The 17753-nt window shown below is 55.5% G+C and overlaps 1 protein-coding gene across 1 annotated transcript in view; it reads right to left on the reverse strand.

Moving 5' to 3' along the window:
- Nucleotides 1-4995: 4995 nt before the first annotated feature.
- Nucleotides 4996-17753, reverse strand: part of PCNT (pericentrin) — a 113000-nt gene continuing 100242 nt past the window's right edge. Inside the window, exons 43-49 of the mRNA XM_029940586.1 lie at nt 17349-17522; nt 11941-12054; nt 10583-10815; nt 9164-9240; nt 7726-7849; nt 5866-5993; nt 4996-5427 (exon numbers count right to left, since the gene is read on the reverse strand). Of these exons, the coding sequence (XP_029796446.1) occupies nt 5384-5427; nt 5866-5993; nt 7726-7849; nt 9164-9240; nt 10583-10815; nt 11941-12054; nt 17349-17522 (894 nt within the window). The 3' untranslated portion in view covers nt 4996-5383. The remainder of the gene's footprint in view (nt 5428-5865; nt 5994-7725; nt 7850-9163; nt 9241-10582; nt 10816-11940; nt 12055-17348; nt 17523-17753) is intronic.

Below are 17753 nucleotides of genomic sequence, written 5' to 3' on the forward strand. Positions count from 1 at the left end.
GATACGTGATGTCAGGTTACAAACTGGCCCCCATGTGTGGAGCGGAAGGAGAGACCCAAGGAAGAGGCGGACACTTCAGGTTGGCAGGTAGCAGCCCAAAAAGCAAGTAACTTCCTTACGAGGCCGGTCTCGGGCAGACGTCAGACAGGCAGACCTCCGCACCCACCTGCGGGGCCCTCGAAGCTTTACAGGAGGCCTTCACTGGATTCGGTCCTATATACGATCCAGGTGGTGTCAACAAGGCGATGCCCTCGGAGCAGTTCCCACGGTGGCCACAGTGGGCGGTGCGTACGTCCCAAGGACAGGGAGGGCGTGAAGAGCCTCCACTTGCGCACGTCCAGCTCACAGGCAGCCACAGCCTCGCGATGGCCTCCCCCCACCAGTGAGTCCTAGTGGGAGCTGGCCCTGCACTTCCGTGGCCTGAGAGCAGCCGGGCAGGGCTGCAGCCGGGTGGGACGCTCCGAGAGTCCGTGGGTGCCGGTGCCGCCGGATGCATCGCGGGCACGGAGCCCGATTCACACCTGGAATGTGTGTCTCTTTCCGGGCTGGCAGATCTCTGCCTCCTCGGTGACGCAGGGAGCCAGGCTGCCACCTCACCGTCTCAGCACCGGCATTCTGGCAGCAACGCAGTCGCTAAGTGGCAGAAGCCAAATGGAAATCTTCCAAAATCCACCCTAAGCTGGGTGGTGGAGGGGCGCCTGTCCACTCCCGGGTGACGCCGGCATCTGCAGCACAAACCTGTTCTTTCCTGTTCTGTCAGCGGGTCACAGGAACTTCCCAGGAGCCCAGAGCCCGGTGGGGGCAGGGAGGCGGAAAACCCCGCACCGCTCACTCCGGGCGTTCGGGTCTGTCCAGGCCCAGTGTTGTGTGTCCTCCAGCGGGACAGCATTAGCCGGTGGCAGGGAGCCCTGGGAGGTGACGGGGTGCAGGAGGTCACGGGAGTGAGGCCTGCACGGCTGGGCTCAGCGCCTTCCAAGCCAGAGGGCTCGCTTCCCCTCCCCACACTCCGCTGCCTGTTTGCACCCTGAGCGGCCTCCCGGAGCCCCGCCAGGCTGGCACCCTCATCCTGGGCCGCCAGCCTCCACAACGGCGAGAGATACATTTTTGTTGTTCGTAGGCATTTCGTGAGAGCAGCCCAGGCTGAGCCCGCACCGTGCGCGGGCCCCATGGGACGCGGTGCACGCCGCCTCCTGCCTGGGCAGGCCTCTGCGTCTCTCCGGGGACCAACCCCCCCCCCCACCACGGGCCCAAAAGCAACAGCAGTGGATAAACGGTCTGTACTCAGGCTCCCGCATTACTTTCTCCTCAGTACCAATCAGAAAGGACCATCAGTTCCGTTTCAGCAGACGGGCAGCAGCGTCTGCCACCATCTCCTCTCAGGGTCCCTGTTTGGACATCAGAACTCTGATCCACTCCACTGAAAACATCACAGTAACAGGTCCGAGTGAACAAAGTAGCAAGAGATGTGCTGGCCGTGACGCAGGTCCCGTTCAAAGTTGGGGCCGCCGCTGTGGCCACTTCTGGGGGTCGGGGAACCTGCAGAACGGCATGTGTCCCTTGCAGTGTCAGAGGCAAACAGCCGCGCTCTGCACCGCCTCCGACGGGGTTTGGCTTGTTTGGGCCCAGTGTGCACGCTGAGGAAGCCCCAGGACACTAGCTTCCCCGCAGACCGGGACCAGCACGGGCCTGCAGCTTGGACACAGGCCGTCAGGCACCAAGTCAGCCAGTGCAAGACGGCGGGCGCTGGCGCACTTGGACGCCCCGTCGGGGCAGACCACTAGGCTCCTCCTGTTGCCCACTCAGTTTCCATTAGAGAAACATCAGTTACCCTCGGATCCTGGCAGAGACCAAACTCCGGCCCAAACAGCACACAGCTCAGGCTGCACGTCGTACCCTGGGTGTGGCCTGAGGGCTGAGCCATGAGGACGGCAGGTGCTGATCACCTCAAGTGCTACTGATATGAGGGGTAATGAAAATATATAGATTTGGTCTTTGCTGTTGGTTTCCTGGCTCCTAGAACCCTTGGAATTCCCTAATAAGACTACCCTTTGGTTACAATAGCTCCCTTTGACCATATCTGAATTTTTAAGTAATGGGCTGGCTCCTGGTGGGGCCCCCCAGATGGCTCCAGGATGGGGGCCGGTCACCAGCAGGGCGGGGCTGGAGGTGGCCTTCAGTCACGTGGCAGGTAGTCATGACATCATGAAGCCCTGATAGAGGTGGGGGGGTCCCGCAGGTCGGTGAGCATCCTGACGAGCTAAGAGGGTGGCACGCGCACAGAGGGCGGGGGAGCTGTCCTGCACGTCACTTCCGCGCACGGCGTCATTCTGGCCAATCACTAAACCTGAGGGGGGAGTTGTGAAAAAAGCCGCATTTGTGGTTGGCGGAAGTGTGAGTGGCCCGGGGGCCCCACTTAACAGCTTAGTGTCTCAAGGAGGGGGCAGTCTCCGCCAACTCCAGGAGGTGTCAGAATTCACGTGTCAAACATAAATTGCATGAACAGGTGGCCTGGGTTCCCACTGAACCTCCCCTGAGTTGTCCCCATGCCGCTGTCCACTCCTGTTTGGATGTGCCTTTGCTTTTTCTTGCCCAAAGCTCATTTGTGGACCCCCCCGATTTGTGTCCCCACCCCTGCCTCTTAGTGCGGCGTTCCCTGGGGCCGTTAGCCCCCATCACTCGGAAGTAGGTCTCGCGGTGGGCGGTGCCAGGCCGGCCGTCTCAAGATGCCCCTCGCGGGCCGTTCCTCCTACAACAGGCGGGGGCGGGGGTAGCTGTAGGCGAGCGGGGCGACGAGGCCCTGTCACTGTGACGCCAACGACTCCTGAGGACTTTCTGCTTCTCATCCTATGACACTGGGCTCTGCTGTCCCAAGGGAGCTGCTCCTCCCAGACAATGGTCCCTGTGAACAAGACTGGACTGTCGCTTGCGGAGACGGGGTTACTATGCTGGCTGGTGTGACTGACCCCGAGCACCCGGGGCAGCTGGATGGCCAGTCCACAGTGAGGACAGGAAAACCCGCATGGACTCTGGTGTCTTCACCAGGCATCTCTTGGTGCTCAGTACTTTCGGACTCAGCGGTAAGAGGAGAGAATAAGGGAAGGCTTCTAAAGCCAGGACCGGTGTGATCTCCTACCTTTCTGGAAGGGAAGCTTGTATCATCCAACCAGCCAAGGTGCTGGCTGAGGACCAAGAAACAAGGCCTCGTGACCCCCTGCGGAGCAGGGGCACCTCCCCCACTTCGCGAGACAAGCCGGGCACGTCAGCTGCGCCACGTCGTGAAGGGCCGACTCAGTCCTGCGGGGGCCGTCTTCCCTGGAGGGCAGCACCAACGGGACCCAGCGCCGTGTGGGCCACCGTGTGGGCCACCATGTGGGCCGTGGAGGCCCCAGGCCACCGCTGCACACGCCTCGAACACCAGGCAGTGGGCAGGTCACGCCTCAGTCACCGGGTGCACGGGAGGCAAGGGCCGGCGGGGCCGCCCCGGGCTCCCGTGTCTGCTCTCGGCCGGCAGGAGGGCAAGAGGGCAAAGATGGGCATTTCTCTGGCGGCTGACGCATCTCCTTCATGTGGTCGGTCCTGCAAGAGGGCCCTGTGCCCGGGTCCCCGCTACAACTCCCAGGACCCGCCGGGCCCGGGCATTATATGAGCCAGATTCAGTATGTTACAAAGATTTTGCCATGTTTACTTGGTCCATATCCGTGTGTATTTTTTCCTAACCACAGAACCATCTCAGAGCGCATGCGACAGGCTGCGGGCCCTTTGTAACTCGCACCATTCTGTTACAGAACTGTCAGCACACCCGAGAACTAAAATTCCCTTACGGTCTGCTATCCAGTACAGATTCACGTGCACCCCCAGTTACCCCCAAAACCTTACCCTCACTTAGGAACTACACTTCACACCCATCCGTTGGGTGTGTCTCCCGTTTCCTCTCACCTCGAACAGGCCCTCGGCAGTGCTGTTCGTCCGAGGAGATGGGGTGAATCTCTCCGAGGCTAGCTCATGTTCGGGGGCGCCCGCGCGGTTCCGGCGGCCGAGCACCCGACTCTGGCCAGGTCGTGACCTCACGGTTTGGGAGTCCGAGCCCCGCCGTGGGCTCCATGCTGTCAGCTTCAGATCCTGTCTGGTCTCTGTACCTTCCCTGCTGACGCTGTCCTCTCCTCTCCGGAATAAACAGAACATTTAGAACACCCCACGTTGCCTTTCTCCTCACGGTCTCACGGAATTTGCTCCTCCGTTTACAGAGCGGGGCAGCCGCAGACCCCGTGCAGTGCACGCGTCACCACGCTCAGCGAACGCCAGGTCACCGAGCTCTCAGGACCCGCCTGATCACGGTGCCCCGGGCTGCAGAACGGTGGCTCTCCGATGGGGCCGTCCCCCTCCTCACTGATTAGCTGGCCCCTTTCCATGAGGAGAACGTTCCCTTGCCCACGAGGCTGACCTGCCGGTCCTCCGTGGAAAGCAGGGTGGACGCGTCTTTCTCTTCAATGACCAGCTCCCACCCGAACTGAGCTGGTGTGACCGTCACTTCTGCCGGCGGCTCTAAACGAGCCCTCCCGCGCGGACGTTTGTTCCGGATCGGAGAGCCAGCCGGTCACTAGTCTCGATGCAGAACTGGAGGCAGCCACTTGCGGACCGGCGGCAGCCGGCAGCGGAGCCCGGGCTCGGCAGGAAGCACACAAAGCGCAGGCGCGCCCGCGCTCAGGGCTGGCAGGAAGCTCTCCCGTGGGAGCACGCCGTGATGCAGAACGCGTGGCTCTACGCTAAGACTATGCCCGGCGGGACAAATGTCATGTTCAGAGGTCCTGGAACCACACAGACACTCACCGAAGAAACCACGTGAGGCCGAGCGACGGCCGGCGGCTCCGCTTCCCCAGCGAGGAGCACCTTGCGTCCCGCCGGGAGTCCTGACCGCCCGGAACGCCCGGCCTAGGTTTCGGTTTTCTGCTGCTGCTAGAGCAAACTGGATAAAACGGAAACACAACACAAAGGCCATTCACAAATAAAGTAGTGCTGGACTTTTATTCCTTTTGGTTTTTGTGCATTTTTGTTTTTAAACCAAGTCCCCATCCGTACACGTTAAGGAAACAAACAGGAGGCCAGTCTCTGCTTCCTGCCTGGGGGCGGGCTGCAGGAGCGCACACGTCACCCCGGGGGGCGAGGCGCTGCCGCACGCGCCGACGTGGCCAAGGACACCCCTGCTCGGCACGCACTCAGCAAACAGGTGACAGGAACGAGCCGTGCTGGGGGCTGGCGCCTCAGGCACGTGAGGAGACCGGGCGCTGCCCAGACCCCACGCCACAAGCTTTCCTTAGAAAAAGGAAAAAAACCCAATCTTTTCCTCAAGTTGAATTGTTGTAGGTAAAAGCCGCAAGGATTTTATTCACTGTTTAACTTCCTGGTGGCAGGATTTCTTTGAAGTAGAATCTAAAAATAAAGAAAAATGACGTAGCAATTCGTTAGAAGTCTCCATGTGTCTTTTAAGAATTTCATAATTTGGAAACAGCATCACAGAATTAATCTCATTTATGGTGAAAATAAGAATTACAAGCCAAAATATACAGTGGTTTAAACTATGTTAATAAGCACCCCCCACAAACTCGATCCTGAAACACAGCACGTGTTCCCTGTGAGCACAGCACGGAGCAGGCCAGCCCGTGGCTGAGCCAGCGGACCCGGTCCTCATGCTCGCGACGGCTCACGCGCTTCCGGGGGCCTCCACTCACGACCCTCCCAGTGATGGCTAATGGTCAAGTCTGCAAGGACCACCACCTACGCAGCCGAACGCTAGAGCCCCTGCTGCGTTACTTTACGTCCCTAGGGCCCAGCGGATTATTCTAGAAAACAGGGAAGACCTTTCATTACCTGGTGGGGCCCCGCCCAGTGTTTGCTGGATCATCTCTAGATGATGAATATATTCTGTCAATGAATGCTCGGGGTCTTGAGAAGCAGCCAGGGATCTTTCTGATTTTGAATCTGAGGATGCAGCAGATCTTCAAACAAACAAACAACAAACAAACAAACACATAAATACCACCAAGAGACAAAACAAGAGCGAAGTCAGCACCCAGTGGGCAGATAGGCAGCAGGAACAGGGGGGAGCAGACAGCCATTGCCTTCATATCCTTGACCACGAAAAAAAAAGTGAAATACGTACGAATGTGTGTGCATTCGCTTGTTTGTTTAGGTTACTTTGACATATTTGCATATTTATGTGTGTATGCATGCATGTACCTACGTAAACTCTACACCCAATGTGGGGCACGAACTCACGACCCTGAGAAGGAGAGTCGCATGCCCTACTGACTGAGCCAGGCAGGTGCCCCAAAAGGAAGGCATTTTTAAAAAGTGCTACACAAGGCTTTTAAAAATCAACTTCTATAAAGTGTCTCAGACTAAGCTGAGCCAAACTCACCGCGCTCTGACTTCACTCACAAAATCCGCACGTACGGGTCTTTCACCCCAGCCGGCTTCGGCCCCGCTGTTTCTCAGACCCGCCCCTTCTTTGTTCCCTGTGACCCAACCACCCATGGGCCCTTACTGACGGTCCCAAACTGTCCCCCTCACTGGAGGCACAACCCACCCCTTCCGGTCTCTACTCAGCCTCCTTCCTCTCAGTCCTCTGCTGTCACTCCCTGTCAGGGTAGGGACACGTCCTACTCATCCTTGCCCTGTCCACATCAGAGGCCTCGGCCACCAAACCAGGAACCTCTGCCTTCCCCACACAGAGCTGGGCCTCCGGGGCCCCACGGACTCATGTGCAGTCCCTGCCTTGCTCGTGGCCCGGCCAAAGCCGGAACTTTCATGATGCGTGTCCCCGAGGAGCCCGCCTGTTGGTGCAATGTCAGCAGCACAGGAGACCAAGAGCCGGAGCGGGCGCCTGCGGCTGGGCTGCCCCGAGGCGCAACGGTGGGGCCTGTGCGTCCCGCAGCGTCTCTGCTGTCGGGACGGCGACGCCACCCTCCTAAGTGTGGTCTGCCAGAGATGCCGCCGTCAGCCAGGGACACGGGGTGAGGGAGCGAGCGCCGGCCACGGGCACCGTGGAGACCGTGCTCCACCCTACGAGCGGAGCACACTCTGCAAAGCTCGCTCGGAGAAGCAGAAGATTCTGGATGTGTGCAAACACCGCACAAAGATGCACACTGACTCCGCTGTACGCTGTAAGGCTGTTACAAGTCCCGCAGGTCATGTTGTTGGAAGAACTACATAAACGGCCCCGGCTCTAGATTTCCTCGCTCCAGCGTCTGGACGGGATGTTCCCACGCTTCAGTCTGCAGAACTCCGAGGTCAGCACCTGGCTGAGAGTCCCCGGGCTGGGAAAACACCCTGTGGGGACAGGCGGGGCGGCGTCCCACCACCCCACCAGGGCCTCAGGGTGGGCAGATCCCACAGAGCCCTGGCTCAAGCCCTCAGGCCGTTACGGAAAGTTCCCTCACTTTAAGTTTTAGACAAAATTGTATTCTAGCATCCCGCCACAAGTTCTTTTTTTTTTTTTTTTAAAGAAAAGGGTTTTTCCTCCAAAATATCCTATGGATATTTAACTGTGTTGCTGTGATAGCTCAACTGCCAACCGAGGGCTAAGTGTGGAGACAACATCAGGCGTGCGGAACCCCAACCCCAGGGAGCAGACCGCGGCGAGCCCCCAGCGGAGACGGCCCGAGCACACCAGCTGCTCCACAGCGCGGGCCCGCCTGCGGGGAGAACGCAGCCTCGAAGGACACTCACCTGTCCCTCCTGCGCGGGGAGGCTCTCGGCACAGGGTCCCCGGCGTGGCTGGAGGACACGTCCCGGGTTGGGGGGGACGCACCGGTGTCGGGTGGAAGCTGCTGCCGCTGCGGCGCCGGGAACCCTTCCCCCACGATCGTTTGCCAGCAGAGGGTTAGGAAAGAGACGGATGCCTGTTAGTAGGAAGGCCCCTCTACCAAAACTTAAGCTTCTGCATGGCAATTTCAAAAATTTTTAAAATACCTTATTTATAAAAATTATACTTTAAAGATAAAAAAAAGTTTTTTAATGTTTATTTTTGAAAGAAAAAGAGACAGAGCATGAGCAGGGGAGGGGTAGAGAGAGAGGGAGGCACAGAATCCGAAGCAGCTCCGGGATCTGAGCTGTCAGCACAGAACCTGACGCGGGGCTCGAACCCACGAACTGTGAGATCATGACCCGAGCCGAAGTCGGACGCTTAACCGACTGAGCCACCCAGGCGCCCCTAAATTTTCTTTTTGTTTTAGGCAATCTCTACACCCAATGTGGGGCTTGAACTCACAACCCTGAGATCAGAATTACATCCTCCACCAACTGAGCCAGCCAGGCAAAATTATTTAGTGTCCGACTCTTGATTTCAGCTTAGGTCACGATCTCTCGCTGGCGGGATCGAGCCCTGCCACAGGCTCCACACTGAGCTATTTAAAATCGTCTCTCTCCCGCTGCGCCTCTTCCCCCTGGTGCACTCCTTCTTTAAAATAAAAACAAATGAATGCATGAAGAAATGAATGAATGAATTTGTCGGATTGTTATTTAAAAAAAAAAAAAGGTCTAGAAGAATCCTGAATTTTGATCACCAGTGTTTTGCCCCTGCCCGCGGGGCTGACCTGACCCCAGCATGCATGCGGGCAGTGCCCCCAGCGGAGCCTGGGGTGCGTTGGGGGGGGGGTGTTCGTCCACCCCACTTTGAGGAGAGGTCTCCAAAGAGGGAGAGGCAGAACCCTGGGGACCACCAGGTGTACCTGGTGTAGGAGAAACTCTCCTCAAGTCCTGAAGGTTTAAAAGCCATTTTTATTTCATAAAGTAACAATTAACAGGTAGGAACCAAAGCTAATCAGTGACCAGGGAGGCTCAGCCGCCTGACGGCTGACTGGGGCCCAGGTGTGGCTGAGCCAAGGACAGACGCGGCTGTACCAAGCAGAACATCACTTGGTTTTGGACAGTAAGATGGACGTTCTACTAAATGAGTTAGAAATCAACATATTGAGCATTTCTGCATTCTTTCAACCGTTGACTGTGTAAACCCTGGTTTTCCTGCGCTTTCCGACATTAAAGCCATTTTCCTTCTGATGCCACCTGGCCTTGCTCACAGCACGCACGGCTTGGCATCTGCTCTACTGCGTGCCCGCTGGGCTCGGCCGGCACCTGGCTGCCAGCAGACGGGGGGCGGGGGGCCCACCTGGGCGGGCCGCTCGGCCGTGCACAACAGCTCCTTTCCGGTCTGCTTCTTGCCATTTCTTAACCAAAAAACGTAGTCTACAAAGGAAATAAAAGGACACGAAACATTGAAAAGGAGAGCAAACAGGAGTGAAAAGAACAATGAAAATTCAGCCGTGATCGACAACTAGAATCAGACTCCGGAGGCCCCACTGCCCCTGTGGTGACTTGATGCCTGTGCCCCCCGCCCCCACCGATGCCCACCGTCCCGGGGATCACAGACCCCAGTTCAAATCACTCTGCGACACCCGCTCCCTTCCTCACCAACGCCACCTGATGGCTCAAGGCCAAAGGGGCACAGACAGAAGCCTTTGCCCTCAGGAGCTCTTGGTCAGACAGGGGGAGGAGTGCCAGGTCAGTGCGCTGTGGGGCTCCCTGGCTCCTCCCGGGACGGCCCCTCTGTGGCTTGTGACCGCCCCCTGCCCGCCGCCCCTCTGACCACGGGCCTCTCGGAAAGCACTTCCACTGGGCATCAAAACCACCGCTGCTGAAAATGCTCCTCCGTCTGACAGGGATGTGGGGGCCGGGCCTGGGCCTGCTCACCGGCCTCACGTAGCATCCACCCAGCTGGCACAGGGAGTTGTGTCCAGAAATGCAGAATGGATGGACGGACAGATGGACAGATGGATGGTGGGAGTGGTTTCTGGTCAGAACTCAGAGGTGAGGGGACTAAGTGCCCTGAGGCTGAGGGCCGAGAGCAGGAGAGCAGGACCCTGCCGGGTGGGACTGGCTGGTGGCTCGGTCTCTGTGGGGCAGGGGCGCGAAGCCAAGGAAGGCAGCACACACATGGCTGGGGCCCCAGGGATGCACCTCGTGGGCATCACGGAGCGGGAGCAGGAGTGCGGTTCTTACTGGGACATTTTTAGAAAATTGTGATACAAAGTGGATTTTCATCACTGTTAAGTTTGAACAGGCCACATACCTGCCCCCAAAACGAGGCCCTGTGTGAACAAACGGCCGGGACAGCGCGTGGCGCCCGGGGCTGCTGGGACCCCCGCAGCCTCCCCTCCCCCGGGAGCGGCCTCAGGCCCGCCATGAAGACACAGCCCGCGCCGTGCGCCCGCCCCTTCTACGGAGCACACGTCTCACTAAGGCGCAGGAATCTGCAATCCGAAGCGGTGAAACGCGCTTTGGAGCTTGACCGCAAGTGCCTGTCATCAGAAGGGATCCTGTCAGGGACCCGCCAAGGAGCAGGGCGTCGTTTTCTGACCAAACGCCCCAGCGGCAGAAGGCAGCGGCAGTCCTGCACAGCAGGATCCCTTTGGGCAAACGTCAGGTAACTCTACGGCCTCGAGTGTCATCAGCTCAGGAGAGAACGGGATGGCAGAGGGAGGCGAGACCCCGCAGACTAAGCCCCCCGCCCCCCGCCCGCCAGGGTTACCTCAGCGTCGCGATCACGACCCTGACGGCCGTTCGGAACCTGGTCAAAGGGCGAGATGGGCTCGCTTTCTTGTCTGCTTTGGAAGGAAACACTCCCAAATGAGCGATCATGGAGAGCGTTTCTTGCTCAGAGTCCTGGAACCCACCGATCAACAGTAAAAGATACTTCTTTTGATAAATCAGAGCCTTTCTGAAGCTTTCTGCTCTCAGATAATGCAGGTACAGTTTTTCCATCTGAAAGGAGAGAAAAGCAAAACAATCGTGGAACAAAGCACCTTGCTGACAGAAGTCGTAGTTCGTCTGTCCCACTGTGCTTTAAAAAGAATCGGATGGAGGCGCCTGGCTGCCTCAGTCAGTGGAGCACATGACTCTTGATCTCAGGGTTTTGAGTTCAAGCCCCAGGTTGGGCACAGAGGCAACTCCAATATTTAAATAAATCTTTAAAAAAAGAAAAAGAACTAGGCTGTTTTTCTTCTCAGCAAATTGTCACATCAGCCCTGTGTGACCTCTGTCCCTAGGGACAGCTTTGCTGTGCAGAGTCTGATCTCCTGTATCAGACAAAAGGGAGACCACACAACCTTTCCAAGCCTCAAAGGAGCCCCCAAAGGCCCCGGGAATCTGACCGTGAGATAAGGTGCACCCTGTGGCTGGGCGGGGTCCCATCCCCCCCGCCCCCCGACATCTCGGGGCCTGTGGGAAACCCCTCCAGCACACACAGAGGGATGTCCTTATAGCCTACTGCTGTAGCCCAACTCTTCCCTTGAGAGGGCTCAGAGTGCAGCGCTCGGGCCAGCGTGACGCCCAGGGCGCTGTCAGGCGGGGAGACTGCTGTTTACCGGGACCGCGGGCACAGACACAAGGTTTGTGTGGAGCAGGGCCGCTTTCAGATGCAAGTGCGTTTACCGGAAGGCCCCTCATCTGCGAAGGCTCGATGGCCAGGCACAGGGTGGGCACGCATGCGGGCGGCTGTGCTCGGCCCCAGGGGACCCCACGTCACGAGCTACTTCGCTGCTACGATGGACAGGCCAGGATTTTTACAAGCCCCGGGATTTTAGGTGTGGAGGGAGAACGACCAGGTGCAGCAGAGGATTTTCACGTAAAGTGACTCTGCAAGACACTGGAAGGGCGGCCGCCTGTCCCTGCATGTCTGTCATACCCGGAGAGCGCGCCCCGACGCGCACTGTGCCCCTGGGGGACCGGGGCCTGTCCGTGCAGGCTCGGGGGGGGGGGGGGCACTCCGCACCTTTCCTTCAATTCTGCCGCGAGCCTTAAACCGCGCTACAAGTAGAAAGGCTTTATACAAGCAGGTCAAGGGCACCAGGCGGCCGCTGCCCAGCCAGCCCTCAGGCCTGCCCTTACCTGCGCGTTGCAGGCGTTTGCTTCCTTGCCTGCGGCCGATGCGGGCAACCCTGCGTCCGGCTGTCGCGGTGAGCTCTGAGAGACCGCCCTGTCCGGCCTCCACCTGTCCGGCCTCTGTAACAAACCACACGCGGCATCGTCCCCACGGCTGTTCCAACAGAGGAGAGACCCCGCCGAGGGTAGAGTCGGCAGGAGAGGACCACTCAGAACCCCAGCCCCAGGGGCAGGGTCATGTTCAAACAGCTTGTTTCTTGCTCCCCTGAGGACTTTTCCAGGAGGCCCCAGGTTGGAAGGGGGCTGGGCGCACATCTCCCGAATGCCATGATGTGGGTGGGCCATGCCTGGGCCACCTTCAGGCTCTCTTCAATGTTGCCCAAGCTCTTATCTGGGATTACCAATCAGATAACTGATACTCATGGGTAGTTACTGCATAGCATTTGTTGAAGTAAGATTGCACGACAGGTATATTTTTATTAAAAACAAAATACAAATATTTATGAAAAGAACACCCTCACACTCTCTGGTCCTAGAAATGCTAACTCCTGGCAGCTGCAAATCCCTGGTTCTACTCCAGCACCAACAAATCGCACTCCCGGAAGCCTCAGCAAGGGGCCCACCCGGGTGCCGTGCACACTGAGGATGTCGTGACCAGGAGGCGTGTCCAAACGCACACAGCGTGGCCTGGTCCCCAGAGTATGTGGAAGACGCCCAGAGCTCGAGCAGGGACACACGAACCGAGGAGAAGGATCCCGCAGTGAAGACAGCAGAGGGACTGTCCTCACCAGACAAGCGGGACCTGACTATTACTGAGGCCAGAGGGAGCTCCAAGGACTTGGTCATGTGCATGGTGACCTCGCTCCCACAGTCTGGAACAGGAATCAAAGGCAGCCTGGTGGTACCAGCCCCCAGTAGCAGGGTGCAGCTGAGAGGCGGAGCCTATGACCAGGGTGACCCCGTGGAAGGGCCCTCGCAGGACCCATGACAAGAAGGAGAAGACCAGACGTTTGTTTTCCTCATCCTAAAACACTGCCTGGCCTTTCTGGAAAGAAACACTCTAGAAATGGAAGTCACCTTGGACATGGAGGACAAAATGCTCCCCCAGTTCAATCTCAGTGACGGTGCGGTGGCAGCCAGTCACCAGGCCCATGGCGGCCACCGTCTGGTGGTGCACGGAGTGTGGGATGGCTGCGCAGCACACCGGAAACTAACACGGTATCACTGCCAATTCTTCCTCAATAAGAGTAACGTCCTGATTTCCTCGGGAACTTTCATACAAAGGATAGAAGTCCTCTGATGGTGACTGCGCTCTAGTCCCACGGGGCCAACAGGATGACGTCCACAAGGGACCTCCAGAGCCTCTGAGCAAGCTCAGAGAGGCGGACGGGGCTGTGACCTGGCGCTGCTGACAGCGTCATCAAGGGTAAAACATGGAGCTTTTAGAACTTCTTACATCAAAGAAGGAAAGTCCCGGGTCTGCTCAGTGGTTGGACCCTACTCTCGAGGACAGAGGTCCCTTCACTTTACCTCCCACCAGAGCTTCAAAACATGCACAGCAAACTGGATGGAACTTGAAGACAGACAAATTCCCTATTCTGTTCAGAGATGTCATTATCTCCCTTGTGACTGCAAAGAAGGAGGCAGCTCGAAAGGCCACAGGACACGTGACTGACACCACCAACCAGCTGGACAAACTGACTTTCGTGGGACCCTCCCTCCACCAAGCACTAGAAACATCCAGTCATTAACACTGCCCTCACCCCCTGCCCCTGCTGGGAAACAGCCCATACTGGGCCTAGGGGGTTTACGGGTTAGATTTTAACAAATATTTAAGGAAGAAATAATACCAGCTCTATGTAACCTCTTCCAGAAAATAAGCAGAGGAGAAAACATGTATCAATTTATGTTATGAGGCCAAAACCAGACACTGAATACAAAACAAAAAAACAAAAAACTCCGATTAATATCCTTCATGAGCCCAGATACAAAAATGCTCACAAAGTATTAGTAAATTGAATCCAACAATGTGTAAAAATAGTAAGACATCATGACTGAGTGATGCTTTTCCTGGCACCACAAGATAAAGTCAACATCCAAATATCAATGTAACGTACCGTGTTAATTGAACAAAAAAAAAACACATTACCATAGCAACAGGTTAACAAAAAGCATAACAAATTAAACATCCGTTCAGGATAAAGTCTTCATACACTAAGACTAGAGGGGACCTTTCTCAGGTCTGGGGCCTTCATGTGAGCACCTGCCCACCACCCTTCACAGCGTAAGAGCGAAGCTCCACCCCCAGGACGGGGGTCCACACCTGCACAACCATGTCCACGTTTGGAAGTCCAGCCTGTGCACCAGGCAGGAAAAGAAAATCAAAGGTATTCACATCGGAGAGAAAAGAAAACCCTGTATTCCTAGATGATGTAATTGTGTAGAAAATCCTATAGAAACGCTCAGTGGGTTAAAAAGTGAGGTTAGCAAGGTCACAGGCCAATTAAGGTCAAGGCAAACCTACAAACATCGATGTGTTTCTATTTACTAGCCATGAATAACTGGCAAACAAAACATCTGAAAAGCACCATTTACAACAGGCCCTGAAAATTGAACTATTTAGCTAACTATAAAACTAACAAAATGCTTTTAGAATATGAATGCTGATAACTGCAACACGTTTAAGAAAGAAATTTTACGGGGCGCCTAGATGGCTCAGTTAGTCGAGCATCTGACTTTGGCTCAGGGGATCAGCTCATGTTTTGTGGGTTTGAGCCCCGTGCTGGGCTCTGTGCTGACAGCTCAGAGCCTGGAGCTGCTTCTGATTCTTTGTCTCCCTCTCTCTGCCCCTCCCCTGCTTGTGCTCTCTCTCTCAAAAATAAATAAACATTAAAAAAAAAAGAAATTTTAAGAGATTGTTCACAGATGGGGAGTTCAAGTACAGTTACAGCTATACAGTTAAGGTGTTAATTCTGACCTACACCTCTATAACAGCTTCACTGAAATACAATCCACATACCATACATCTTACCCTCTGAAAACAGACGACTCAACGGGTTTTTAGTGTGTTCACAGAATGCAATGACTGCCCCTGTGTAACTGGAAGGGTTTTCGTCGCCCACCCTGGCCCGTCTCTCCCCAGCCCTACACCCCCAGCCCCTGGCAGCCACGAATCTGCTTTCCGTCCCGATGGTACACCTGTGTAAATGGAGTCTCCCCACATTTGGGCTTTTGTGATGGATTCTGTCCCCCATACAACAGAGTGATGGGACCATGTCCACACTGTAGCACGTGTTTTGTCTTTTATTCCTTAGGAGGAAACAGCAGCCCATTGATGGATATGCCATATTTCATATGCCTCTTCATTAATCAGCAGACACGTGGGTTATTTCCACTTTTCCGCTACAATGAGTTCGAGTGGAAACTAGTGGAAAGTTTGTGCGAAGTTTTTAAGTGGAGCTGCCGCTGGTAAGAACAGCTGGTTTCCAAGCTAGCCGGGCCTTGACCTCCCGGTCCCTCCCAGGTCGATCTATATGTGTGACATAATCCCAAGCAACCAACCAGCAAGATGCTAAGACTTATATTGAAAGACAGAGGAACCAGAATAGCCAAAGAATTTGAAAACACAGAAAAAAACTGGAGCGTTCCTACTGCCTGACAGGAAGCTGCGCTATAACCCACACCTACCAGGCAGCTGGTAAAGGCCAGTAGAACAGATCAGAGAATACAAATACACAGACTGCCCCCGCCCCCACACAAACTGTGGAGTGACTTCTGACATCGGCACAAACAGATAAGAAAAGATCATCTTCAACGTGTGACAGAATAACTGGTATCAACCAGCACACAAGTAACCCTGACTAGCCCGCAGACCAGAAAAAAAATCAAATCAAAAGGGATCCTAGGCCTAAACATAAGAAGTAAAACTATACAACTATTGCATAATCCATAAAAAAACAAATTGACCTTATTAAAATTAAAAATGTTATTTTGCACAGAGTACTATCTGTGGAGAGACAACGCGGACTAGGAGAAGAGATTTGCAAAACACGTCACAACGCAATGAAATAAGAAAACCATGCAATTTACAAGTGGGCAAAGACTATTTGCAACAATGTAGATGGAACTAGAGAGTCTCAGGCTGAGCAAAGTAAGTCTGGGAGAGAAAGATATCATAATTTCACTCATGTGGAATTTAAAAAACAAAACAGATGAACAGAGAGGGAGACAAACCCTAAGAGACTCTTAAATACAGAGAACAAACTGAGGGTTGATGGAGGGGAAGTGGGTGGGGCGTGGGCTAGATGGGCGCTGGGCAGTAAGGAGGGCACATATGGTAAGCACTGGACGCTGTACGTAAGTGATGAACCACTAAATTCTATTCCTGAAATCATTATTGTGCTATATGTTAACTAACTTGGATTTCAACGTAAATATAAGAAAAAACAAAAGCGTGCAAAGACTTGAAAGGGCACATCACAGATGCCACTGCGCACCTGGGGGTCACAAGAGGGAAACGCACCGCCAGCACCAACCGTGAAGATGCATGGGAACCAGACTCCCATGTTCCGTTCAAGGGCAAGGGAAACAGTACAGCTATTGGGCTCGCGCAGGGTTCAGCAGAAATGTGATGGGACGCAGTGTTCCCTCCTGGGCATTTATGGCGGAGAAACGAACCCTGCTCACAGAAGCTTCCAGGAGCACTAACGACAATCGTGGAACCCTGGAAACAAGCCCGATATTCCCCGACAGCCAGGCGGCTGAGCTGGGCAGGCCTGTGCGCAGAAACTGCTGGGCAGCACCAGCCCAGGATGGATCTCGAGTACACCAGGAGAGAAGTGCAGAGCCCTCCAAAATGGCACACGCTGCGTGGGCCCACCTCTGTGGCATCCGGAGAAAGGCAATCCGGAGCGCCGGGCCGTGCCTGCCAGCGCCCGGGGAACGGGCCGCGCCGCAGGGCCACGTGCTCCGCCAACAGTGTGCTCACGCGGGGCGCAAGAATCCACGGTGTGCGAAAACCCTAGCGGCATCTACCGAGGGCAGATTTGACTGCCCAGAAGTTAAAAAAATGATTTAAAAAGGTTTTCATCACAAAAATAAAATCACAAACATGACCATCTAAATATGAAAGAAAAAAAATTAGGCATTCTAAGAAAAAAGTCTACCAAACTACACAATTAGGAAAATTAGGATCATTTTCATTAGGTAAAAGTCAAATAAATAGATTTCTTCTCCTGAACACGATCAAACATCATTTCCCGGCAAGGATCACACGTCTGTGTCCAAAGCAGAAAATCTGCTGAAATGTTAAATACGGCATCTATCTGGCGCCTCGGGGAGGTCCCAGCCCACGACAGCCACCGGGAAGAGGCAGCACGCAGGCCCCGGCCCCGCGCAGGAGCGCTGCTACGCACCCTCCGCACGCGGCCCTTCGGCAGGTGCTGCTTCAGGGCCGCCTCCAGCTGGGCCACCGCCCGGCGCAGCTCCGCCTTCTCCTGCGTCGCCGTGCGCAGAGCTTTCGTGAGGGACTCCTTGTCTTTCAGCAGGACGTCCACCAGCTGGACCTGCAGCTCCGCTGGCATTGTTTTCTTAGAAGAAGAGATAAACATGTACACATCACTTTAGGGGTGCCTGGGGGGCACAGTTGGTTGAACAGCTGACCCTTGATTTCTGGTCAGGCCATGATCCCCAGTTGTGAGACGGAGCCCTGAGCTGGGCTCTGTGCTGGGGGTGGAGCCTGACTGAGGATGTCTCTCTCTCGGCCCCTCCCCTGGTCGTGCACGCTCTCTAGTACTCTAAAAGAAGATAAAGTTAAAAAA

The sequence above is a fragment of the Suricata suricatta genome, chromosome 5, assembly GCF_006229205.1.
Source record: "Suricata suricatta isolate VVHF042 chromosome 5, meerkat_22Aug2017_6uvM2_HiC, whole genome shotgun sequence".
NCBI lineage: Eukaryota > Metazoa > Chordata > Mammalia > Carnivora > Herpestidae > Suricata > Suricata suricatta.